Source organism: Anomaloglossus baeobatrachus, chromosome 1 (genome assembly GCF_048569485.1).
Source record: "Anomaloglossus baeobatrachus isolate aAnoBae1 chromosome 1, aAnoBae1.hap1, whole genome shotgun sequence".
Taxonomy (NCBI): Eukaryota; Metazoa; Chordata; class Amphibia; order Anura; family Aromobatidae; genus Anomaloglossus; species Anomaloglossus baeobatrachus.
The window spans coordinates 708397618-708424792 of NC_134353.1; the positions used below are offsets into that span (position 1 = coordinate 708397618).

General features: G+C 44.1%; 1 protein-coding gene across 1 annotated transcript in view; it reads left to right on the top strand.

Moving 5' to 3' along the window:
- SLC25A1 (solute carrier family 25 member 1) overlaps positions 1-27175 on the top strand; it is a 66689-nt gene that overhangs the window by 25386 nt on the left and 14128 nt on the right. The window contains exons 2-7 of the mRNA XM_075321292.1: positions 9324-9431; positions 9549-9648; positions 11824-11962; positions 17001-17085; positions 18662-18766; positions 26679-26794. Coding sequence (XP_075177407.1) covers positions 9324-9431; positions 9549-9648; positions 11824-11962; positions 17001-17085; positions 18662-18766; positions 26679-26794 — 653 coding nt within the window. The remainder of the gene's footprint in view (positions 1-9323; positions 9432-9548; positions 9649-11823; positions 11963-17000; positions 17086-18661; positions 18767-26678; positions 26795-27175) is intronic.

The window sequence follows — 27175 nt, forward strand, 5'->3', positions numbered from 1 at the left end:
TAATATATATATTAGAAGGTGGCCCGATTCTAGCGTATCGGTTAGTCTAGAATGTGTATGTAGGTTAGCAGATTGAATAGTAATGTAATAAATGGATTGGATGGGTTACCTAATGTGTACACTAGTTAACAGTGTACGCTGGCTCCGGCACACGTGTGCCTGGAGTCGGGGTAAGCTAGTAACCATGGTACACATCGGGTAACTATTCAAAGCGACAGTGCTGGTTCATTTTTTGTTTGTTGGTCTCCTGCTGTGCAGCACACATCGGCGTGTTTAACAGCGGGAGAGCAACGATCTTAATGGGCAGGGAGCCGGCATGCGCTGGTAACCATGGTTCACAATTGGGTAAGTAAGCAAAGTGGTTTCCGTGGTTACCCGATGTGTACCATGTTTACCAGCGTACGCTGGCTCCGACACGATCCCAGCAATGCAACGGTATGTCTCGGCTGGCTTGCCGGTGTGGGCTTCCGGGGGTGCAGCAGTCACCTGGGAGTCTTCGGGGAATGCGTGCGGGGGCGGGGCCAGGTCGAGCGTCCAATGCGTGAGGGGGGCGGTGCCAGGCCGAACATTTAATTCATGCAGGGGGCGGGGTCTGGCTGAACGGCCAATGCGTGCAGGGGGCGAGTCCTGGCCAAGCGGCTAATCCGTGCAGGGGCATGGCTCAGCTAACTATGCAAAGCGGTTTCCATAGTTACCCGATGTGTACCATGGTTACCAGCATACGCCGGCTCCGGCACACGTGTGCTGGGAGCCGGGGTAAGCTAGTAACCATGTTACACATCGGGTAGCTAAGGAAAGCGGTTTCTATAGTTACCCGATGTGTACTATGGTTACCAGCCTACGGCGGCTCTGGCACACGTGTGCTGGGAGCCGGGGTAAGCTAGTTACATCGGGTAACTAAGGAAAGTGGTTTCTATAGCATCTACCCACAGGGCATCAGGCAGTGGGATTTAAAGGGCCGGCAGTTAGGAAAAGCGCGGATGCCGCCAATGTGTCCGGGGGCTGCATAAAAAGTCGTCACGGGCCGCATACGGCCCGCGGGCCTGAGGTTCCCCACCCCTTTTTTAGTGGGTTTTAAGTTGTGATCATCTGTTCGCTTGGGCTGTATATTATAGAGCAGAAATCAAGTCTCATTTCTCATTGAAGCTCGGCCACAGGATTGGATTCAAAGGATCTCTTCTATGATGAGCATCGAGGTCTTCAGTAGACCCCCTGCTCTCATAGCAACTCATCGGTGACCCACGATCAAGCCACGGGTGCGCCGAATGGAGCTTAAAATGGCGCACCCCCATTACGGCATGTGAGAGTTCAGAGTTCGACAGCAGGATTTAACAGGTCAACACTTGGGAGATGAGTTTTGCTACACCTGCCATTGATAAGAAACAAGATGGGACAAAGGGGACCCCCTTATACATCATGAAACAACATATGGTCAACCCTCAAAAAGCAATATGAAAGACTTGGAGAACCGAGAGGGAATAAATAACCAATATCACAGGTTTGAAAGAATTAATTCAAACAGGATCAGCTCAAATTACAATAATATGATCTTTATTCAATACAAAAGATATAAATTTAAAATACATAAAGAGTAATCCAAGGTTACAGATTTAAGTAAAGACAGGTAGATAGATAAAAATCCAGAGCAAAAGCAGTTAGGTCTGAACCATCACCATGGGGGGTAAAAGTAAAGCCAGCCCAGGCATGTGATGATTAAAGTTAAAGTCCTAGTGGAAATGTACATGCCACATGCCAGATATTAGGAGGAGCATAGCTACTTACCCATGGTGAAGCCTAGTCAGACCAACAGCCACCGCACCCCAACGCGTTTTGTGGTCCTGGCTGTAACACAGCCATTGCTGCCAGGTATGGAGCGAGCTCACCATGTGAGCCTGCCCCACACACTCACTTCCGACAAGCGACGTTCATGTATGGCGGATGTTGTGAAGGGGTTAAAGACTATTTTTATTCATCATTTGTGACTTTTCAAAAAGTCACAAATGTATTCCAGCCCCCCTCCCCTTTTGCCCAGAGTGATTCCAAAAATTTCAGATTTTTTTGTGCAAGTTTTCAAGTTTTTGACCATTTTGTGAAACAAGACTTTTGCACTAAAAACTTGCAAAAAATTGTTACAGAAAAAACGTTTTGATTTTTTTTTTTTTTTACTTTGCGCAAAGTTCATTAACTGATTACGCCATGTTGATGAAAAAATGTCAATTAATACCATAAGGCAAAAAATTTGAAGAGTTGCTTAAATCCCCCCACAAATGATTTAACAGGCCCTTAGTGCACCCCTATAGTTCTGTTTGATATATGAAATAGTTAAAGGTCTATTACATGTAATGTTAGTAATAATAAGGGAGAAGGACAAAGCTATTTCTTTTGATTTGTATGTACTTTTTTTGTCCTTGAAGCCTTTAGCACAGACATAACATTCCCACACAACTGTGCTCCTTGGCCCATACATCAAATGCATCAACATTTTCTAACCAATGTGTTCAGTAATCCACTAGTTTTCTATCTCATGTTCTCAAGAGAAAAAGGTTCAGAAACATTTAGGGTATGTGTGCATGCTGCGTTATGGCTTGACAAACTGCAGCGTTTTGACAACTGTAAACACTCCGTTTGACAAAAAAAATGCATCCAAAACGCATGCATTTTGGATGCTTTTTGAATGCATTTTGGATGCATTTTTGACAGTGCGGTCCCACTCGGCTCTGCTACATCCCCATAGAGCATGGCTGGCTGTCAGACAGAGCTGCGCGATTAGAATTAACTCAGATGAACTTCACCCAACTTCATTGTCATAGTGTGGCTCTCTGTGTCGCGGCCTGATTTGTGGTCACCGGTGAAGGACTCACCGGTGACCGCAAATCCCCTGAGTGACTGAAGTGAGCTGCGAGATCAGCGGTGCCGTCACTCAGGTTACCTGCGGCCAGCTGCAGTCCTCCACCCGAGACCGCAAGTCACCTGAGTGAGGGTACCGCTGATCTCGCGGCTCACTTCAGTCACTCGGGCAACTTGCTATCACAGTTGGAGGATCCAGCGGTGGCCGCGGGTAACCTGAGTGACGTCACCGCTGATAGTGCAACTCACTTCAGTTGCTGCGTGGAGCTCACAGCGAGCGGTCGTGGTCTGTGGCTGCTCGCTGTCAGCTTCCGATGTAGCAGAACTGAAAGCGTTGTGGATCCTCGTGTGGATTACGTAAGACCTGGAGGGCTGTTTGGGGATTAATAAAGTGGTGAAAGAGATTTTTGTTGTTTTTTTTTTTTTTTCTTTGTCTTATATTCCAAATAAAGGATTTTTTGGGTGTATATGTTTATTTTCTTTAAACAGATTAATCATGGAGGGGTATCTCATAGACGCCTGCCATGATTAACCTATGACTTAGTGACAGCTATGGGCTGCTATTAACTCCTTATTACCTCGATTGCCACCATACCACACCAGGGCAATTCGGGATGAGCCGGGCAGAGTCCTGGAACTGTCGCATCTAATGAATGCGTCAATTCCGGGCGGCGGCTGGCTGATATTTTAGGCTGGGGGGCTCCCCATAACGTGTGGCTCCCAATCCTGAGAATACCAGCCTTCAGCCATGTGGCTTTACCTTGGCTGGTATCAAAATTGCGGGGGACTGCACGTTTTTGATTTTTTTTTTTTTCTTTTAATTTATCTTACTGCACGATATAGACCCATCCACCGGCAGCTGTGATTGGTTGCAGTGAGACAGCTGTCACTCAGCGTGAGGGCTCGTCTGAATGCAACCAATCATAAGCTCCGGTGGGTGGCAGAAGCCGTGAATACGAGATGGAATAATGAGCGGTCGGCATTTTCAAAAGCTCAAGAAGCCGCTGGAGTTTTGTGACAGCTGTGTAGCGCTGTGCCGGTGATCATTGAGTATGGTAATTCAGCTCTGCTACATGCTCGCTGACAGCAGACACAGACAGAAGCTATGTGCCCACGTAGCATATTTTCATGCAGTTGCGCTGTGTTCTGCACCGCAGCGTAACTGCATGCGTCCTGCGTCCCCAGAACAATCTATGAAGATTGTGCCTAATCCATGCCCACGTGGCGTATTAGAACGCAGCGCTTCGGCTACTGCCGAAGCGCTGCGTTCTAAGAAGTGACATGTCACTTCTTTCGTGCGCTCTGCATGCAGCCCCTGCTCTGTCTATGGCAGGGGCTGCTATCAGAGCGCAAGAAATCGGCTTTTCAGTATGCACATGTGCTGTTCAAATCGCTGCAGAAATTTCTGCAGGGATAGAACGCAACGTGGGCACATAGCCAGAGCCGCGTGATGAGAATGAAGTCGGATGAACTTCACCCGACTTCATTGTCATCCCGCAGCTCTGTCTCTGTGTGCTGTCATGAACTCAGATGAACCTCTGAGGTCAGTACCAGGACACAGGAGTCCGCAGCAGTAACGTCAGAGCTTCACCTGAGTTCACTGTCACTGTTCACTGTCACTTGGGTTATCCACGGCCACAGCTGAAGTCCTCCACCTGAGACAGTTGGAAGACTCCAGCTGTGGCCGATGGTAACTTGAGTGACGTCACCGCTGACAGCGTGACTCACTTCAGTTTCTGCGTGGAGCTCACAGTTAGCAGTTGTGCTCTATGGCTCTCCTGTCAGCTTCCAATGTAGCAGAGCTGACAGCGTCGTGGGACCTCGTGTAGATTACGTCTGACCTGGAGGGTTGTTTGGGGATTAATAAAGTGATGAAAGAGGGTTTTTTTGTCTTTTATTTCAAATAAAAGATTTTTCGTTGTTTGTGTTTTAGTTTCACTACAGTTTAATGATGGGGGGGTGTCTCTTAGACGCCTGCCATCACTAAGCTAGGACTTAGTGGCAGCTATGGGCTGCCATTAATTCCTTATTACCTTGATTGCCACCGCACCGGGACAATCGGGATGAGACTGGTAGAGTCCCGGGACTATCGCATCTAATGGATGCGGCATTTCCAAGCGGCTGCTGGCTGATATTTTTAGGCTGGGGTGCTCCCCATAACGTGGGGCTCCCCATCCTGAGAATTGCCAAGAAAAAAGAATTTTCAGCTTACCTAGGTAGTTGCCTCAGGGTTAGGAGCAGTGCACGGAAGCCTCCAGGTCAGCCAGATCTGGTATGGCAATGAAGCAAGGAAAGGAGAAAAAGCACCAGCAAATATAAAAATATAAATGTTTATTCCATACTCTTTAAAAAGACAACATTAAGTTAAAAAAAAGCATCAGGAATATGAAAAAACCTTACGCCTTTATTTTTCGTCCAAAACGCGTAAGATTTTTTTCATATTCCTGATGCTGTTTTCTTTAACTTAGTGTTGTCTTTTTAAAGAGTATGGAATAAAGATTTATATTTTTATATTTGCTGGTGCTGGATCCACTCATTTTTCTTCTTTCCTTGCTCCATCCTGAGAATACCAGCCCTCAGCCATGTGGCTTTACCTTGGCTGGTATCAAAATTGGGGGTGGGGACCGCACGCCGTGTTTTTTTTTTTTTTTTTTAAATGATTTATTTATTTTACTGCACTATATAGACCCGCCCACCGGCGGATGTGATTGGTTGCAGTGAGACAGCTGTCACTCAGCGTGGGGACTCGTCTGACTTCAACCAATCATAGGCGCCGGTGGGCGGGGGAAGCAATGAATATGAGATGGAATAATGAGCGGCCGGCATTTTCAAAAGCACGAGAAGTTCAAAAGCAGGAGAAGCAGTGTGATAACTGTGTATCGCCGCGTCTGTGAATATGAGAGAGGTGGTGAGAGAGAGTTCAACAGACAGAGAGAGACCGAAAGGCCTGCGTTTTGTCAAAAAAAGATGCAGAACGCAACAAAAATGCAGTGCAAGCGCACAGCTAAACATTTTGGTTGCGTTTTGACACACCTGATTGATGTCAATGGGTGTAGAATGCAACCAAAACGCACAAAAGAAGTGACATGCTGCTTTTTTAAACGCATTGATTTTGTCAAATATTTGGCATCCAAAATGCTGCGTTTCAAAAAGCAACGTGCGCATGGAATTTGCTGACATCTCATAGACTTTGCTAGGGAAGCAGAATGCATGCATTTACGCTGTTGTTTTAAACGCTATGTAAACGCGGGGAAAAACGCAACGTGCGCACACCACTTTAAGCTCATGGACATGATAGACCTATGAGGCCAATATATTGGTTACCAATAGTATATGAATGGAATGGTGACATGAGTAACCAGAGATAGGTGAACCCACAAATGTTCAGGTTCAGCGAGTCCAGATGGATTTTTTTTATTTATTTTTTTAAAAAATACGGTTCGGGACCATACTTGAACCCGAACATGTGCCCGAATGCCAAACCCCAAATAAATCTATCGGGACTCAATCATTGTGCTGTAAAATGCTGAAAAAAGGGCTAGGGGAATTCGAGCAGGACCATTATACTTACCGAGTCTCCTGCAGAGCTGTAAGGCTATGTGCCCAAGTGTGCACCGCAGCGTACAAGGTCCGCTTCAGAGCGCAGCTGAAAAGCTCAGTTTTGAAGCACCTGGTGCCTGCAGAATTCGTGCGCTCTGAATGCTGCCTCTCCCTATAGACAGCATGCAAAGCGCACGAAAGAAGTGACATGTCACTTCTTAGAACGCAGCGATTTGGCATCAGCCGAAACGCTGCGTTCTAATACTCCACGTGGGCATGGGTTAGGCACAATCTTCTTAGATTGTGCTGGGGACGCAGGACGCATGCAGTTACGCTGCGGTGCAGATCGCAGCGTAACTGCATGAAAATACACTACGTGGGCACATAGCCTAACTCCCTAACTCTACTTTCGGATGTGCTCATTAACCATCATACATATTCACTGCTTCCCCAACCCACCGTCAGTTCTGGCACCTGTGATTGGTTGCAGTCAGACTGCGCCACCACCCTGTGTGACAGCGTCTGTGATTGGTGGCGCGTTCTTACAGTGGTCTAAAAATAAATACATTGGATCTGGGTCCCCCCATATTGTGATACCCAGGACAGATAAAGCATACGGCTGCAGCCCCCAGCAGTGTGCTTGTCTTGGCGGTGTATTAAAATAAGTGGCTTTTTTTTTTTTTTAAAAAAAAAATATAAATAAATTAATAAATAATTTAAAAAAAAACCAGCATGTGGTTTTCCTTCCCCCCCCCCCCCACCTATCCCCAGCTTTGATGCCCAGCCATGATGAAGCCGACAGCTAGTTAATGGTATTCTCAGGCTGGGGAGGCCCATCGTTATTGTGTTCCCTTAGCCTAATATTAGCAGCCTGCAGCCTGCCAGAATTGTTGCACCCATTAGATGTGACAAGATCGGCACTTTGCTCGGCTCATCCCAATTGCCCTGGTGCGGTGGCAATCAGGGTGATATAAGGGGTTAGTGACAGCTCACAACTCTGCCACTAAGCCGTAGATTAGTAATAGAAGGTGTCTATGAAACCCTCCCCCCATTAGTAATACTGTAAGTGAAAAGAAATAAACACAACACCAAAAAATCCTTTATTTGAAATAACATACAAAAAATTACCCTATTTTCCCAATTTATTAACCCCAAACACCCATTCCGACCTAATCCACACAAAGACCAATGACGATACCGACCCTGCTACATAATGAAGTCACAGTGTGCTGGCACATTAGAAAACATGACCGCACGCTGTGGCTTCAGGCAGAGACTGACTGAGTCACAGCTGTGAGTGATGATGTCTCTGTTTATGTACGGTCACAGCTTGAGGTTCCCACAGTACCTCACCTGTGACTGCAGGTAAACTGACCTCAGGTGACCTCCTTAAACTCATTCATTTCAATGAGACCTGTATCTCCTGGCAGAAAACCACTTTTTTTTGCCAAGAGATGCAGATATGGTGCCAAGAGCACCAGACATGCAAAAAAACTAATCTTATCTTTGAACTTTGTTGACCAAAGATACCCCAGATTAGAGGACCAACACATTTCAGTTTTTGCTTTCTTAGGCTATGTGCGCACGTTGCGTACTAGCCCTGCAGAAATTTCTGCAGCGATCTGAAGAGCACACGTGCACTTCAAATCGCTGCAGAAAATGTCCGTAGAAAAAAAAAAAAAAAAAGCCGATTCCATGCGCTCTGCCTGCAGCTTCTGCCATAGACAGAGAAGGAGCTGCCGGCAAAGCGCACGGAAGAAGTGACATGTCACTTCTTGAACGCAGCGCTTTGGGCAGCAGCTGAAGCGCTGCGCTCTAAGACGCCACGTGCGCATGGCCCCTGCACAATCTCCATAGACTGTGCAGGGGACGCAGGACGCATGCAGTTACGCTGTGCTACAAAGCGCTGCGCTACAAAGCGCAGCGTAACTGCATGAATTACGCACACGTGCGCACATAGCCTTAAAGTGAATTTGTCACCAGCTTTTTGCTATGTAAACTGAGAACAGCATGATATAGGGGCAGAGAGCCGGATTCTAGCGATGCAAATTGTCAGCATGCTGGCAATTTGTGGTGGGTGCTGGGTTACACAGATAAGCTGCACTACCTAAAATGTGACACTTAAGGTACCGTCACACATAACGAGATCGCTAGCGAGATCACTGCTGAGCCACGGTTTCTGTGACGCAGTAGCGATCCCGTTAGCGATCTCGTTATGTGTGACATCTACCAGCGATCAGGCCCCTGCTGTGAGGTCGCCGATCGTTGCAGAATGGTCCAGGCTATTTTCTTCAAAGGCGATGTCCTGCTGGGCAGGACGCATCGCTCTGTTTGACACTGTGTGACAGGGTCCCAGTGACTGCTGAGATCGTTATACAGGTCGCTACTGCGACCTGTATCGTTCCTGCATTGCTGGTAAGGTCTGACTGTGTGACATCTCAACAGCGACGTCCCAGCGACTTACCAGCGATACCTATCAGGTCGCCTTGTTTTCGGGATCGCTGGTAAGTCGTTGTGTGTGACTGGGCCTTTAGTCCTGCAGTGATAATCTACAGCTGAGAAAATACTGATCGTACTATAGCTATAGAAATTTGATTGAGCAATTGACAAATCCTTGGAATCCAGCTCTCTGCTCTAATTAATGTTGCTTTAAGATTACGTAGCAAAAACCTGCTGACAGCTTCCCTTTAGCTCCCTTGAGAGAGACAGAGCATGTATTGGAATTTTGCAACAACTCCAGTACTATAAGTAATGCACTATAGTTGTTTATATGTCATTTTTATCATGCTTCCACTTTTGACTATGAATGGTGTATCAATATTTTTATTCATTACTTATACCATCTCACTAGGGGTTATGTTATATACAGTATATGATACGTCGGTTCAATTTTAGTACTCTATGCTATAATCATATTTATTATTTGATTTTTACAGGAGGTATTGCTGGTGGAATAGAGATCTGCATCACATTTCCCACAGAATATGTCAAGACCCAGCTACAGCTCGATGAGAAGGCTAACCCCCCACGATACCGAGGGATAGGTGAGTAACAAACTGTGAGGGTAAATGGTAAAAAAAAAAAATGATAGAAGCAAAACATTTTTTTGGGTCATATTGCTAGAAAAAAAAGTCTAACTGTGTTTCTTCTTTACTCTTTAGTGGACTGTGTGAAGCAAACAGTGCAGGGTCATGGGGTGAAGGGTCTGTATCGGGGGCTCAGTTCTCTACTTTATGGTTCCATTCCAAAGGCAGCTGTAAGGTAAATGTACAATGGATATAAAAAGTCTACACTCCCCTGTTAAAATGCCAGGTTTGTCATGTAAAAAAAAAGTCATCCCAAAAAAAATTTCAGAACTTTTTCCACCTTTGTAACGTATAATGTGTGTAATTCAATTGAGAAACAAACTGAAATCTTCTTACGTAAATAAAGAAAAATAACTAAAATAATCTGGTTGCATAAATATGCCCACTCTTAAACCAATACTTGTTGAAGTACCCTTTGAATTTATGACCACATTCAATGTTTTTGAGTAGGAGTTTTTTGAGTAGGAGTCTATTAGCATGACACATCTAGGAATGGCAACCTTTGCCCACTCATCCTTGCAGTAGTGCTTCATATCTGTCAGATTGAGAGGGGATCTCGTGTGTGCAGCCCTTGTCAGGTCAACCCACAGATTTCCAGATGAAATCAGGTCTGGGCTGTGGCTGGGTCATTCCAAAACCTTGGCCCTCTTATGGCAAAGACATTCTTTTGTTGATCTGGATTGGCGATTAGCATTGTCGTTGTTCTGAAAGGTGACATTCCTCTTCGTATTTAGCTTTTTAGTAGAGACATGAAGGTTTTGATGCCAAATTGACTGATATTTCAAACTGTTCCTAATTCCCCTACACATTCACTAAAGCTCCAACTGCCGAAAATCAGCCCCAAAGTATAATGCTGCATCCACCATGCTTTACTGTGGGTATGGTGTTCTTTTGGTGATCCACAGTGTTGGCCTTGTGCCAAACATACCTTTGGAATTATGGCCAAAAATTTTGACCATGATCCCATCAGACTATAACACATTTTCCCACATGCTTTTGTCAGACTTAATGTGCGTTTTGGCAAAACATAACCAGGATTGGATGTTTTTCTTTTTAAGAAAACGCTTGTGTCTTTCCACCCTACCCCACTTGCCAGATACATGAAGAATATGGAGTTTGTTGTCACATGCATTACATAACTAGCGCTTGCCTGCAGCTTTTTTTAATGTTGCTGTAGGCTGTTTGGCATCATCCTGAGCCAATTTTCTTATTGTTTTTTCATCAAATTTGAACCACATGTCATGTGGCTCGCGGGTCCTTGATGTGTGGCTCACAGCTGTCAGCTTGGCACATGAGTACCAGGTCTACCTAACCGGTATGAAAAGCAGGTCTCCAGATGGTGACATTTGAGAGTAGCTCCACACAGAAGAGTAAGTTTATAATGACCAGTTATTGGCCTTGTATAGGATGATACTGCCAGTCACAGAAGGTTCTTGCAGCTAGATGTGATAGTGTGGTGGGAGCGCTTGATGCAAGAATACCACAGGTAAGTAAGGTGGAAACCAATGGATCTAGATATGCAGCCTCAGGGTGATTTCTATAATGATACATTTAGATGTCATTATACCAGTGTGTAACTACCATGGGGGTGAGAGAGCAAAAGCTAGATGTCACTACTCTGGCTGGGTGAGGGTACATGAATGTGTCTTACGACCCTCTATTGGAGCTGTATGTAGCTATCACGGTAAGAAAGATTGGGGATCACTATTCTAGGTAATGTCATTGTTGTGCTAAATTTAAGCCACATCTTTATGACCATCTTCACAGTGTTTCATGGTATATTTACTGGCTTGAAATTGTTTTGTACCCTTCTCCTGGCTGATAACGTTCAAAAATGATATCCCTTTTCTATGTTGTAAGTTGTTTATGTCCCATGGCTATTATTGTAATCTACAATAAGCAAAAGATCAGGAAAATCCTATTAATTGGAATCACTGCAATCATGGCAGCTATGTACTGATTACTATTTAATATGCGTTTAGGTGACTTGTTCTGAACACAACCACATCCCCAATTATAAGAGGGTGTTCACACTAATGCAACCACATTTAGATTTGTTATTTTTATTTTCTTCCTCCAAATGTTTCTCAATATACTTGTACAGATTATGGGTGACATTAAAAGTGAGAAAAAGTTGTGAAATGATTACTCTTGGTACGATTTTTTTACATGACAAAAACTTGCATTTTAACAAAGGAATATAAACATTTTATATTCAATGTATCAATGATTGGAAATTGTATCTTCAATGAACTTTACAATTCTCTGAGCAGAAAGTAATTGATTTTCTTCATATCCATTGCTACAGTTTTCTCTTCTTACACATGACTTTTTATTATTTTCCCTATAGGTTTGGGATGTTTGAGTTCCTCAGTAATCATATGCGAGATGCTCAAGGAAAATTGGACAGTAAGCGCAGTTTAGTGTGTGGATTGGGGGCTGGTGTGGCAGAGGCTATTGTGGTGGTCTGTCCTATGGAAACTATTAAGGTGAGCATACCTTCACATTTGTCTCCAGAAACAACTGCTGTTTACTTGTGATAACTTGTGTAATTCTGAATTTCTATGCTCTATTGGTCCCTAACCTGTGGCTCTCCAGCTCCAAAACTCCAACCCCAAGCATTCTGTGAAAACATTCGACCGTCAGGGTATGTTGGAGGTTGTGAAATAGCAACAGCTAGAGTGTTGGGGAGCACTAGTCTACTCATTTCACACTAGAGCAGGGAATAGTTAGATTTTATAGGTGAGGTGATGGGCCAGTCTAAAGAAATGTGTTTTTGGAGCACATTTATAACTGTGGATACTGCAAATTAACCAGATTGCCTGGAATAATGCATTTTAGAGAACTAGTGCAGCACAAGAGAAGTTTTGAAGACCAGAGTGGGAGGTTCAGAGTATATACAGTATGTTGTTAGTCTTAGATTATTCACAGAATTGAGAGTGTGGGTAGCATGGTTGACAGAGATGAGGGAGATGATGTAGTGCAGTGCCGAACTGTGGAGCATTTTGTGAGTGAGTATGATAAGTTTATATAGTACTCTGTATCTGGTTGGTCAACCAATGTAATGACTGGTTATATCATGGAGGAATTCGTAAACGGTTGGATAGAAATATGATCTTGGCTGCTGCATTGAGTGTAGATTGAAGGCTAGTGATGAGCTTACTCGTTTAAGTTGCAGTTCGCCAGGTATGGCCGGACTTTAGTTAAAAGTTCAGTTCGGGACCTGACCTTGACTCTGAACCCCATATAAGTCAGTGGGGATTTGAACTTTGGTGCCGTAAGATGGTCATAGTAAAGGCTAGGGGGGCTGAAAAAGGAAGCAAAACGGGGCATTTGCTCTGAAAACAAATGTGGATAGGGAATAAAGTAAAAAAAAACAAACAAAAATTAAAAATGATGTGGGGTCCCCCCTATTTTTGATAACTAGCGCAGGTAAATCAAACAGCTGGGAGCTAGTATTATTAGTCTGGGAAAGGCCATGGTTATTTGGCCCTTCCCAGCCTAAAAATAGCAGCCTGCAGCTGCCCCAGAAGTTGTGCATCCATAAGTTGTGCCACTTCCGGCGCTTTGCCCTGCTCTTCCCGATTGCCCTAGTGCGGTGGCGGTCTGGGTAATACTTTTGGGGTTGATTTGAGCTGTCAATTGACAGCTGGTATTAAGCCCAGCGATTAGTAATGCTGAAAAGCTTGTTGATTGGCTGCTCTGCAGCCTTTAAACAAGCTTTATTCACATATGAACAGCAGCTGAACTCTGACACAGAGTTTTTTTTAAAAGTTTGAATCCCTGACACCGCGTGTTTGGTATGAACTCCAAACTTTACCGTTTGGGTTCACTTACCCTATTGGAGAGGAGAGAGTTTAGTAAGAGGGAGACCTATTAGAGAGCTGCAGTAGACGAGGCGAGAATGAATAAGAGTGACAGTATCCGGTTTCTGGAGTTTCGAAGGTAAGAAAGTCAGGCTCTTGAGATATTTTTGAGGTGCATGTGACAAGTGAGTTTCATATAAGCAATGCAGAATGTTTAGCATGTTTTGTATAAAACACACCAGCAGGAAATGGCATTTGTTATTGGACATTGCTTATGTATTAGTGGAGAAAAGAAAAAGAAAATCTTAATGCCATTTACCGCAGTGAAGAGCACTAAAGTACGGTATTTGTAAAATGCATGCAAGTAAAAAGTAGAGCAGGTACCAAAAACAGCCAATAAGGATGCATTCTTTTTTTTTTTTTTTTACATTACGTCTGAAAATTGAAAGCTATAGGCAACTGGTAAGCCAGATTTTTACACTAGTTTAGATAAATCCTAACTGTTGTTTCATGTTATAGAAATAGTTCTTAATTTTACCTTCCAAAAAAATGCACTAGTAAACTAAAACTTAAGAGATTGCAACATTTCCTCACTTTCATACATGAATTCTTCTTGCGTTTTGTCGCCACCTAGTGCTCATTTTGGGAAATTTGTTATGCAGATCTGTTAGACACAGTGTCTTCAAAGGCCAGATGCTTTCGCTCGTTTCGCTTTACGTTAGAGCACCTTAATGTGCATGTGATATATTGCAATATAACTAAGTTTTATTATATGGTTGAAACTGTTTGAAAAATGTTTAGAAAAAAGTTAATTTTTTTTTCCCCACTTGTAATAATCACATCATCTGAATATTATCCAGAGCTGTAATCACAATTCTGCAGGCTTCAGAGCTAAGATTTCTCAAGGCTTAATGCTGTTCCTGCTCTGTACACTGTTTACGTGCAACCGCCAAGGGACCTGCAAACAGCATATTGGTGGGTGTGTCAGGTGTTGGGCCCTTAGGGATCTATTGATTAAGATTTAGAAGACCCTTTAAAATTACTCTTCTAAGATGGTAGGAATGTGTCTGCTGACCTGCATTTTTACTGTCTCCAAGTGTGATTAAAGGGAATCTGTCAGCAGGTTTTTGCTATGTAAGCTGAACCCAGCCTGTTGCAAGGGTTAACAAACAAAATTCAGGGCTGCCTGTCTTATCACAGTCCAGATTTGTTGTTGCTATGTTTGTTTAAGCAGTAGGACACTTATCATTTCAGGACTACAAAGTCATGCACATGCCTGTCCGACACGCCCCCTGCTGTGATTGGCACATCACTGTCAATGTACAATATCTATAGAGAGCCTGGTGTGGGCGGGGACAGCCCTCTGGGCTACATGACTAAAGCTAAGCAAAATCTGAAGAAAGCACAAGTACAATAGGGTGTTACCTGGTAAAACCACAGGGATCACAATAAAATAAGACTCACTTTATTGAGTTGTGAGTAGTCACAACCACTGTGTCTCATCTAGGAGAGAATTGCTGCTGCAGCCCCACATGGGGATTGTGTCAGTATTCCGGAAGAGAAAGGGTTAATGCTGCGCTGCCGCAAAAAAATGCAGTTTGTTGATTTAAGAATGTATTGTTTATTCAGACTAAGCGTTTCAGAGATCAAGTCTCCTTCATCAGGACAGAAAAAGCAACATTGCATTCATGACTAAAGATAAAACTTCTGATTGTGTGAAAATGACTGCAGCCAGCAATCTAAGTGATACACCATTGGATTCAGAGTCTCTTTGCTTACATCATGCTGCTTTCAGATGAGGTAGCAAAAACTTGCTCACAGATTGCCTTTAATGCTTGGTTACAATTAATTTAGAAATCAAGATCAGTACAACCTAACTAATGTTTTATTTCCAAAGTATTCATTGATCTGCAGCTGCTCATATTGCCTTTCATATCCAGGCATTGCATCTGATAGATACCACAGAATACCTGGACAGAGCAGTGTCATGTATACAGTAGAATTTGATGGGGTGACTCTCCACTATTCTCCTACTTAACAGATAAAATACAGTATATTACAGTATATTACAAAAGTGAGTACACCCCTCATATTTTTGTAAATATTTTATTACGTCTTTTCATGGACCAACACTGATAATATGACACTTTTAAGCAATATAAAGTAGTCAGTTTACAGCTTGTATAATAGTGTAAATTTGGTGTGCCCTCTAAATAAATCAACACACAGCCACCAATGTCTAAACCGCTGGCAACAAAAGTGAGTTCACCCCTAAGTGAAAATGGCGAAATTGTGCCCAATTAGCCATTTTCCTCTCTGCTGTTATGTGATTCATTAGTGTGTTAAATTTGGTGTTATTTCTCACGCACACTCTCATACTGGTCATTGGAAGTTCAACATGGCACCTCATAGCAAAGAAATCTCTGAGAATCTGAAAAAAAGAATTGTTGATCTACATAAAAATGGCCTAGGCTATAAGAAGATTGCTAACACCCTGAAACTGAGTGGCCGTACATACAGAAGTTTAACGAGTCAGGTTCCACTCAGAACAGGCTTCTCCATGGTTGACCAAAGAAGTTGAGTGCACCTGTACAGCATCATATCCAGAGATTGTCTTTTCAAAATAGACATAGACATATCAGTGCTGCCAGCATTACTGTAGTGATTAAAGGGGTGGGCAGTCTGCCTGTCAGTGCTCAGACCATATACCGCACACTGCATCATATTAGTCTGCATGGCTGTCGTCCCAGAAGGAAGCCTCTTCTAAAGATGATGAACAAGAAAGCCCTCAAACAGTTTGCTGGCAACAAGCAGACTAAGGACATGGATTACTGGAACCATGTCCTGTGATCTGATGAAATCAAGATAAACTTATCTGGTTCAAATGGTGTCAAGTGTGTGCGGTGGCTAGCAGGTGAAAATTGCAAAGCCATATGTGTCTTGCCTACAGTCAAGCATGGTGGTGGGAGTGTCATTGTTGAGAGCTGCATGAGTGCTACCAGTTGTGGGGAGCTAAAGTTCACTGAAGGAAACATGAATGCCAAAGTGTAGTGTTACATAGTGGAGCAGAGCATGCTCCTCTCCCTTCAGAAACTGGGCCGCAGGGCAGTATTCCAACATAATAACCCCAAACACATCTCCAAGGCAACCAATGCCTTGCTAAAGAAACTGAGGGTAAACCCTGTTGACCAGCTGTGGGGCATTCTCAAATAGAAGGTGGAGGAGTGCAAGGTCTCTAACATCCACCAGCTCCGTGCTGTCGTCATGGAGGATAGAAAAAGATTCTAGTGGCTCCTGTGAAGCTCTAATGAACTCCAGGCCCAAGAGAATTAAGGCAGAGCTTGAAAATAATGGTGGCCATACAAAATATTGACGCTTGGGGCACAACTTGGCCATTTTCACTTAGGGGTGTACTCCCTTTTGTTTCCAGCAGTTTTGACATTAATGGCTGTGTGTTTAGTTATTTAGAGGGTACACTAAATTTACACTGTTATACAAGCTGTACAGTGACTACTTTCCATTGTGTCCAGTGTCATACTGTATCTTCAGTGTTGTCCCATGAAAATATGTAATAAAATACTGTATTTACAAAAATGTGAGGGGTGTACTCACTTTTGTGATATACTGTATGTTCTACTAAACTTGAGAAGTTTCTGTTCTATGATTCTGTCCGGTAGGGATATTTTGCCAATAGTAATTATATTATTTTCTCTCTGTACAGGTGAAGTTTATTCATGACCAATGCTCCCCAAACCCAAAATACAAAGGATTTTTTCATGGAGTGAGGGAGATCATACGTGTCCAAGGTATTGGCATTTGTTGCTTCCCTTTTGCTTGAATAGAGTATATCAAGTATAGGTAATATATGACTATACGCTCATGTAGGCAGAGACTGGTCCATCCAGGACAGGGAGCCGGTAGAAGGCCCCGAGGACCCGCCTGGCTGACTAGTCAGACAGGCGGCTCTGTCCCTGAGAAGTTATTACAGCAGACCTGGGCAAGGGGCGGCCCGCGGGCCACATCCGGCCCGCCTACTCTCTGTGACCGGCCCGCCCATCTTCAGCCGGTGCAGTGGAGCCGGGCTGCAGCGTGCCGGGCAGGGAGAGATCCTGCAGGTCCGCACAGTCAGTGCAGGCAGCGGAACGCAGGAATCTCTCCTCTGTTCCCTGCCGGCACTTTCTCTGTGACACACGCACGCGCTGTGATGTTGTCAGTACTGCGCGCGTGTGTAATTTCAAAAGTTCCCGCCCAGCCGGCAGCAGAAGAGCGGCACAGCGGGGGCCTTCACAGAGAGAAGCAGCGGCGGGGGCCCCTCGGAGAAGAGCATCAGCACAGCCAGGGCCCGTACAACAGAAGGAGCAGCTACTGGGGGTGTAGTGGTGTAGTTTTACAGGTGTAGTATATGCTGTTGTGTATATAGTGGTGTAGTATATAGTGGAGTAGTACATGGGGTGTAGTGATGTAGCTTTATTACAGGTGTAGTATATAGTGGTGTAGTATATGGGGGTGTTGTATATAGTGATGTAGTCTATTACAGGTGTACTATATGGAGGAGTAGTATATTACAGGTGTAGTATATGGGGGTGTAGTGATGTAGTATATTACAGGTGTAGTATTGGGGGGTGTAGTGGTGTAGTTTATTACAGGTGTAGTATATGGAGGGGGTGTAGTAATGTATATTGGGTAGAATGGAGTTAGTTATATTAGTCCGGCCCTCTAAACCAATCCCAATTTCTCATGCGGCCCCATGGGAAAATTAATTGCCCACCCCTGTATTACAGTTTTTCTCTGAAACAGCACAACATTGCAAAGTGAGTCAGTGCCTGATACATGCTGCCCACCGACAGGTTCACTTTAACCATGTAGGATTCCCAGTATTGCCCAAATATTTTAGGCATGTGTGTGAACAATTCTGCAAAGTAAGCACTATTTAAAAAAATAGAGTTCCTTCAAAAACTGTGCATGTATACGTACCAAACTGAAGCTGCCTTGAAGGCAAAATAGTGGCACCAAATATTGAAATATTGATTTGACTTAGATTTCTCTTCTGTTCACTCACTTTTCATTTTTTAAAATTGACAAAAATAAACTTTTAACATTTCTATTTTTTAAAGCATTCTTACTTTGTAGCATTTTTTTCCACACCAGCCTAATACATTTGCACACTACTCTGCAGTAGTTGCACAACCTTTTTTTTTCTGATATATCAATCATGTTATACAAATTACTTACCTGATCAGGATACTAGATGTTGGACGTTAGAACTCTAACCCTAAAGTTTTGTTGTGGTCTCTTGGTTACCATTGGTATTGAATAAGACTATTTGGATTAAAGCATTCCTGTTCCATTTCTTAGGTAACGGTTATGTTTGGGTTATTTTAGGTATAAAAGGGACATATCAAGGTCTCACAGCCACAATCCTCAAGCAAGGTTCAAACCAAGCTATTCGCTTTTTCGTGATGACTTCACTGAGGAACTGGTATAGGGGTAAGCCACAAAAGGTGTTTCTTGCTTTACAGTTAAAGGGTTTGTTTGTATCAAGTCTATAAGATATCTGCAATCTATTCTCAGGATTGGTGATGATTAGAGCTGGTCGAACTCGCAGAAAAACAGGACCGGCGGGTCCCTGCTGAATTTTTAAAAAAAAAAACCCGAATCTGGTACCCATATAAGTCTATGGGAACCAGAATCCAGAGATTAAAAATATTTGTAGACGGGATAGAGGGGTAGGAGCGTGCGCTGCATACTCACTGAACCTCCGTCATGGCAGCAAGCTACTTCCAGGGCACGCTTTCCCTTCCGGAGTCAAGAATTAACCCTCATTGAATATTCACTGCTTTCCCCGCTGACCGGTGCGTATAATTGGCTGCAGTTAGATGCGCCCCCACCCTGATTGATTGGCAGCATGTCAGCTGCGTGCAACCAATCACAGGCGCCAGGACGGCTGCTGGGCGGAGAAAGCAGTGCAGCTTTTTCCGGGCGATTTATCTTGGTTTAAAAATAAATTAATAAAAAAAATCGTCACAAGGTCCCCCGTATTCTGATACCAGCACAGATAAAGCCCACGGCTGCAGCCCCCAGCTGTCGGGCTTTATCATGGCTGTGTATCAAAATAAGGCCAAAGTCACACACTTGTGCAAGTCTTGCATCGCATCACCTGGCAGCCATACACTCTCCTGACAGGAGCATACATCTGCATATATTTCTATGCAGCTGCACGCTTGTGTCCGGAGAGTGAGCACCTGCCAGGTGATGCGGTGCGAGACTCATGTGAGCGAACCATGAGGCCAGAGTCACACACTTGTGCGAGTCTTGCATCGCATCACCCAGGACGACCTTATGCTCTCCAGACACGAGTGTGCAGCTACATAGAACTACATGCAGCCAGACCCACTCCTGTCAGGACTCAGTGTGCGGCCGTGCTGGGTGATGTGATGCGAGTCTCGTGCAAGTCCCTCGCAAGTGTGACTCCGGCCTAAGAGGAATTGCATGCAGCTTTTTTTTTTTTTTTAAATATTATCATTATTATTATTTAAATAATTGAAAACAAATGATGTGCGGTTCCCCCCAATTTTCATACCCAGCCAAGATAAAGCGGACAGGTGGGGCTGGTATAAAAATATCAGCCTCTAGTTGCCCGGAAATGCTGCATCCATTAGATGTGACAAGCCCAGCGCTTTACCGGCTCTTCCCGAATGCCCTGATGCAGTGGCAATCTTGTAATAAGAGGTTAATGACAGCACACAGCTGCTACTAAACCCTAGATTAATGATGGCAGGTGTCTATGACAACCTCATCATTAATCTGTAAATTAAAGTAAACACTGAAAAAATCCTTTATTTGGAATAAAATACAAAAACCACCCTCTTTCACTACTTTATTAACCCCAACACACCCTGCAGGTCCGAAGTAATCCACATGAGGTCCCACAACGATTCAGCTCTGCTACATTTGAATATCAAAGTGAGCGACCATAGAGCAGCATGGCTGCCTGCTGTGAGTGCAGAATGAATGAGCGGTGACTGGATGCAGGGAGACACGTCACCCAGGCTGACGTCTGACTGCAACCAATCACAAAGGCCAGGCTGGCCAGTGGGCGGGGAAAGCCCTGCATATGAATTGAGCAGCCCAGGGAGGCCACAGGAGCAGCGTACAGATGGGCCAGAGCCTGGGTAAGTATTAAGCACTTATTCTTATTTTCTTTATTTTTCCTTTTATATTTTTTTATTTTCTCATGTGCTGGATCTGGATCAAACACCCGGAATCCCAGGCCCGAATCCGGCACCCGGGCAACTTTGAAACCGCGCGGATCCGGACTTTTTCAGTCCTGGTCCACCCAGCCCTAGTGATGAGCCCAGCAGTCAGACCACCAGTGATCACGAAGTTATTCCCTTATAGATGGGATGCAGCAAAACGTTACATGGTGTGAATCTGAAATATACAACACCAGTCAATTTACTGACATATTTTCTCTGCAGAATATGCATGAGATTTCTTAAAATCTCATCCACAATGCTGGTAAAACGTGCATTTCTACTTGCCAACCGCAGATATTAAACTAGTGCCGATGAGCTTTCATGCAAGCAATCAGCAGTTGTGTAATAGCCTATTTAGACATGCAAAATGTACTTCTATAATAATCTGATTGTTCAGAATATCATTGATTTTGAGAGCAAATCATTATGTTTACACAAGATGATGTACTACCAAGCCCAATGATTTTTAAGTAAACTTAAGTCATTTCACCCGACGATTGGCAGTGTATTTAGACAGCCAATTATCAAGAAACTGATTATTGTACTGTGTAAATACACTCTAATGCACAGCAGATTTTCTGTCTATAAAAGCTGGACAGAATACCCATTATGTATACTCTTACCCTGTAAAGTACACAATGTCTAAAACTGATGTATTCTACAGCATTGCCAAACAATTTAATGTAAATGACACATTTTGTGAATATATAGCATGCTGTAGATGGGTTATTCAATGTAAATTAAAATTTGGTTTATAGGATTACTTAGCACTGAGCTTATTATTTGCTACTGATTCTTGAATCTATTGCTAATCCTTACTAATCATGGAAAGTAAACAAGCTTTCCAATTATCTTCAACTTGTGTAGGTTGTACAGCTTGGCTGCAGATTTATACAGCAAGTATAGCTTAAAGGGAAGGTGTCACCAAAATTTTTTTTTTTCAATAACTGAAAAAATATGTACATATTATAATTTGTTTTTAATTGAGAAAAATATTTAAAAAAACTTTAAAAGTTTGATATTTTCCACTGTTAAACACTAGGGGGAGCAGCTGCTGAAATCCTACAGAAATCCCACTGTAGAAATAGCCTGGATTACAGCTGCAGTAAAAGTGGGCAGAATCTGCTCGCCTGTGTGTGATGTCACAGCCTCCCCCTCTCAATCTGGGTGTTTCCAAGGGATAAGTGGAAACCTTCCCCATCATTTGTGCTTGTCAGTGAATAGAAACATCCCCCATTGTCCAACATCTCTGCTTGCTGTCAGTGAGTGGAAACCACACATACATAGGGATATATAGCTTGCAGAGCGTTGCTCCTCCTGTATCATGTGTCAAGAGCGATGCTCTGCAGGCTATTCCTGTGTATGTGTCAAGAGGAGCAACGCTCTGCAGACTGACACAAGCAGGGAGATATACAGTATACCGCGCTGCCCCACTGAGCTGCTAGGAGGAGAGGCCAGGGGTGAGCACACACAAGTGGGGGAGCGGCGGCAGTGGCGCCAGCGGTGAGGGGGGGTTGGTGGTGGCAGGGGCGAAGCGGTGGGGGCTGGGGAGCAGCGACGGAGGCGGAGGGGGTTGCGTACCGGTAGCTTCGGACTGGCTATGGAGCTCTCACCAGCAGCGTGGTGGTTGCAGGACTGAACTGCGAGCGCCGAGTGATTGATTCCCCGGCGATTGCGGTGCAGTTCATGTCAGCTGCTGCAGACAGGCCGGGCAGATCTCCGGAGTTCAGGTGAGCGCACCGGAGATCAGCCCGGCCTGTCTGCAGCTGACATGAACTGCACCGCAATCGCCGGGAAATCAATCACTTGGCGCTCGCGGTACAGTCTAGGCTGCACTCTGGAGCTCAGGTCAGAGCTCCGGAGTGCAATGCAGGTAACCGCAGCCAGGACTGCCATTACTGGAGATTCCTCCGCTAGCCAGTCCGACGCTGCATACCGGTACTCGCCCATCCTGGCGGGTGACAGGGGGGAAGCTCCAGACAGCGCTGATCTCCTCCCTCTGCTTTGATCTGGACAGCCACGGGGCGCGTCCAGGTCACAGCAGACGCCTACTCTGTTAGTCTATGGGGTCGGATTCCGACCACTGTTCTCTTTGCACAGGGGGCTGCCATAAAGTACGTGACTAGCTGTCGTTACACACAGCAAATCCAAGATGGCAGCCCCCAGTGCTTCAGTAAAACTATAATTAAATAAAAACTAAATAAACAGTGAGTTTGTTTTTGTACTAAATACTTGATTTCATAATCACTATTAGTAATACAAAATAAGTGTAGCTTGGTTACAGGTTATCTGGTAAGTGTAGCTTGTCTACAGTTTTAACACTACAGTGCATTCTAGGACTAGCCTAGATGGTTTACATTTACATTTGTGAGTAGGTGAATTTTTGAGAAGTATATTGTAATGATCCTTGTGAATGTCTTCCACACACATTTCATATACTCTTCAAACCTATCAAATAGATCATTTTTAGAATGTGGTAAATAGACTTACCAGTTTGTGTGCAGCAGTCAGGCTAGGTACACAATGCGTTTGCACCCACTGTCGGCAACATACACTTAGGAGTTATGCATCTGACAGTGGCTTCAGTCAGGATGGATGCCATCCATCTATTTTATTGACCCATTGTGGAAAAAAAAAGGTTTAAAGATTTGGTTTCTTTGCAGTCGCCCTCTGTATAGCAAAATGTAGTCTGCTATGCTTTTCTATATAGTAAAACAAAATGTATGCAGATGCATACCTGCTAGCTGAAGGCCTCTGTTTGGTCAATGGATGGTTTTAGATAGACGTTATCACCTATCCACAGGTGGCGGGGGTCAGACCACTGTGGCCTGTACCAGTCAGCAGAATGGGCAATTTTCATAACCACTCGAGCAACAGGTCAGCCGCCCGCTGCTCCACAGAGAAAATACTTAAGCGTATTGGTTGGCAGACCCATAGGGAACAAATGGAGCAGCTGTCAAGGGTGAGCAACGCTGTTTCATTCTACCAGGTATGTTGTTAGTGTCCCATTCTGCCGTTCAGCGCTCGTCTCAGTGGTCGGCCCTTCCCCAATCAAGAAGTTAATACCTATCCTATAATCTGTTTTCATCAGACAAACCCTTTAAAATGTAATGTCTATATATTACAATATATTTGCCCTACTTGCTTTTTGTGGATACGGTATTCACTGTCCAAAGATTTTTTTTTGATTTTTTTTTTTTTATAATTTAATTCAGCTCTGTTTGCAGATGCTGACTCCTTCCTTATAACGGAATCTGTCAGAATTTCTATGTAATCTGATAGCAGCATGTAAGGGCTTAGACTGTGATTCCAATGATGTACGTTATTTATGTAGTGTATCGGCTGCAGCAGTTGTGAGAGTCAGTTATCTCAGGTGCAGCTCTAGAAGAGCTCAGTTGATGTGCTGTGTATAGCCTCTTTGACACAACAGCTTTCTGTGTACATAGTATAGTGACCGAGAGCTGCTAATCAGTGCTGGGGGCATAGTTGGATTAGGATGCATGAGGTCAGTTGTCCTGTAGTGATAATCTGCTGCTGATAAAACACTGCTTGTATTTACATATCAAAACATGGCCCAGTAAGTGAAACGTTGCTGGAATCAGGGACTCTGCTCCTACATGATGCTGCTATCAGATTACATAGCAAAAACCCGTTGACAGGATTCCCTTTAAGTAGTATCTTTTAATAAAGGTTTTACAGAGGTAGCTTACTGGATACTGTGTTGTTCTTGTTGTTTTTTGTTTTTTTTTTTTTTTTTAGTACAGTGAATACCCACATGCAATAAGTTCCAATGCTCCTTTTAGTGTCAGTTACAGGTAGGCAGAGCGTTGAGCCCATTGTTTTCTGTAAAGTCTTTGTCAGTCAACAGAGCCAGTCTAGTGTAAACACTTGAGGTCAATTAGTCCTCAGTCTAATATTATTATTATTAGGGCTGAGCAGATACGGACTGTAAAAGTCCTGATCCGCGCAGTTTCAACGCTCTCTGGGTGCCGGACCCGGGCGCGGGATTCCGAGTGCACGATCCGGATTCGGCAATTAAAGTAAAAATAATAAACAAAAGAAAAAATAAGTGAGAGTTTCATACTTACCGAGACTCTGTGTCATGGCGGCACACTGCTTCCAGGTCGCGTATTCACTTCCTGTACTGTCCATTGCATACACACAGCTTTCTGTGTTTTCCCCGCCCACCAGCCGTCCTCTCGTCTGTGATTGGTTGCAGGCTAACACGCTCCCAGCCTGTGACAGTCTCTGCTGCAGTCATCACTCATCGCGGTTCAGTCATAGGCTACACTCACAGCTGGCAGTCTTTTCTATGTCTGCTAGCTGTGACATGTAGCAGAGCTGGATGTGTCGTCATGGGACCTCGTGTGGAATTACGCCAGAGCTGCAGGGTGTTGGGGGTTAATTAATTGGTGAAGGAGTGTGTGTGTTTTGCATTTTATTTCAAATAAAGGATTTTTCTCTGTGTTTGTGTTTATTTACATTCATTTACAGGTTTGTGATGCAGGTATCTCATAGACGGCTGTGCCATCACAAACCTAGGGTTTAGTAGTAGCTGTGCTCTGCTATTAACCCCTTATTACCCTGATTGGCACCGCACCAGGCCAACGGGAAGGGCCAGTATCACACCGGTATTGTCACATCTAATAGATGCGGTAATACCGGGCAGCTGCAGGCTGGAATATACCGTTATTATGGCTGGGGATGAAAATTGGGGGGACCGCACATCATTTTTTTTTTTTAATTATTTATTTAAATAAAAAGCCGCATGCGTTTTTTCTTAGGACGCAGTCACACTTGCGAGGGACTTCCGCGAGTCTGACATCGCAGCACAGCCGCACGCTTTTGACAGGAGCATGCATGTGTTTCTAGGTACATGCATGCTCATGTTCAGCTAGCAATAGGCTGTGCCGGGTGATGTCATCACAGACCTGCACAAGTCTGACATCACTGGCACAGCAGCACTGTTCTGACAGGAGTGCAGACACTTGCACTGTTTTCTCCACCCACCGGCCGTTCTCTTGTCTGTGATTGGTTACAGGCTGACGTGCCCCCCAGCCTGTGACAGTCATCGTTCATCGCGGCTCAGTAATAGGCTACACTCAGAGCTGGCAGTCTTCTCTATGGCTGCTCGCTCTGAGAGTAGTAGAGCTGGATGTGTCGTTGTGGGACCTCGTGTGGATTAAGCCGGAGCTGGAGGGCTGTGTTGGGGGTTAATAAAGTCATGAAGGAGGGCGCGTTTTGTACTTTATTCCAAATAAAGGATTTTTCTCTGTGTGTGTGATTTACATTCACTTACAGGCTTGTGTGATGCAGGAATCTGATAGATGCCTGTGCCATCACAAACCTAGAGTTTAGTAGCAGCTGTGCGCTGTTATTAATCTCTTATTACCCCGATTGGCACTGCACTAGGCCAACGGGAAGGGCCGGTATCGCACCAGGATTGTCACATCTAATAGATGCGGCAATACCGGGTGGCTGTGGGCTGAGAATACCAGCCCCCTGCCGGCGTTATCATGGCTGGGGATGAAAATTAGGGGGGACCGCACGTCTTTTTTATTAAATTATTTATTTAAATAAAAAAAAAGAAAAGCTGGAGTCACACTTGCGAGTTATTCACTGCTTTCCCCGCCCACCGGCCGTCCTGACGCCTGTGATTGGTTGCTCTCAGCTGACACTCAGGATGGGGGCGCATCTAACTGCAACCAATTACACGCGCCGGTGGGCAGACAAAGTAGTGAATATTGATTTGTCAGCTCTGGAAGGGAAAAGCGTGAAGGAGTGTGCCGCCATGACAGCGCCTCGGTGAGTATGCCGCGCTCGCTCCTACCCCCTATGCCTTCCACAAACATTTTTAATCTCCGGATTCCGGTCCCCATTGACTTATATGGGCACCGGAATCCGGAGCGGATCGGACTCTTTTTAAAATCTGGGAGTGATCTGCCAGTCCCGGTTTTTGGGGAGTTCGATCACCTCTACTTATTATATGTTTATTTTACAGTAATATTTTTTACTTATTTTGGTGACCAAAAAAGGTAATGGTGTTGTAGGATAGAGTCATGACATGAGATCTAGAAGATTTTAGGCAGTCCTGTGATATGTAGCTGTCTAGGTCTTCTATGACAAATGTTTGTCTTTGACAGGTGACAACCCTAACAAGCCAATGAACCCACTTATTACTGGTGTATTTGGTGCAATTGCCGGAGCTGCCAGTGTGTTTGGTAACACTCCCCTGGATGTGGTCAAGACTAGAATGCAGGTAATATGAAAAGACCGGCTGTTTCAATATGGTCCGTATAACCTCTAAAATGGATTGCTAGCTTTCCCAGGGATAGGTAAAACAGGTTTGAAATGCAGGTTTTAGCTCTATTCTGTATGTGACCCATGAATTCCTGTAGGTGTATGCTGGTCTGTACACTTGGTTTTTTTTTTCCAATTTAAAAGTTTTATTGAGTTTATAATAAGAAAATAAAGAAAATATACATCCATGCTTTGACAAATGAAATAGATCAAAGGTCTAAACGACACAACACCATCGTAGACCTGAAGGCAGAATGTAAATGATTAACATAGTACATGGGAATTCAATTGAAACCATGAGAGAAATAAAAAGAAATAATGAAACAGAAAGGGAAGGTGA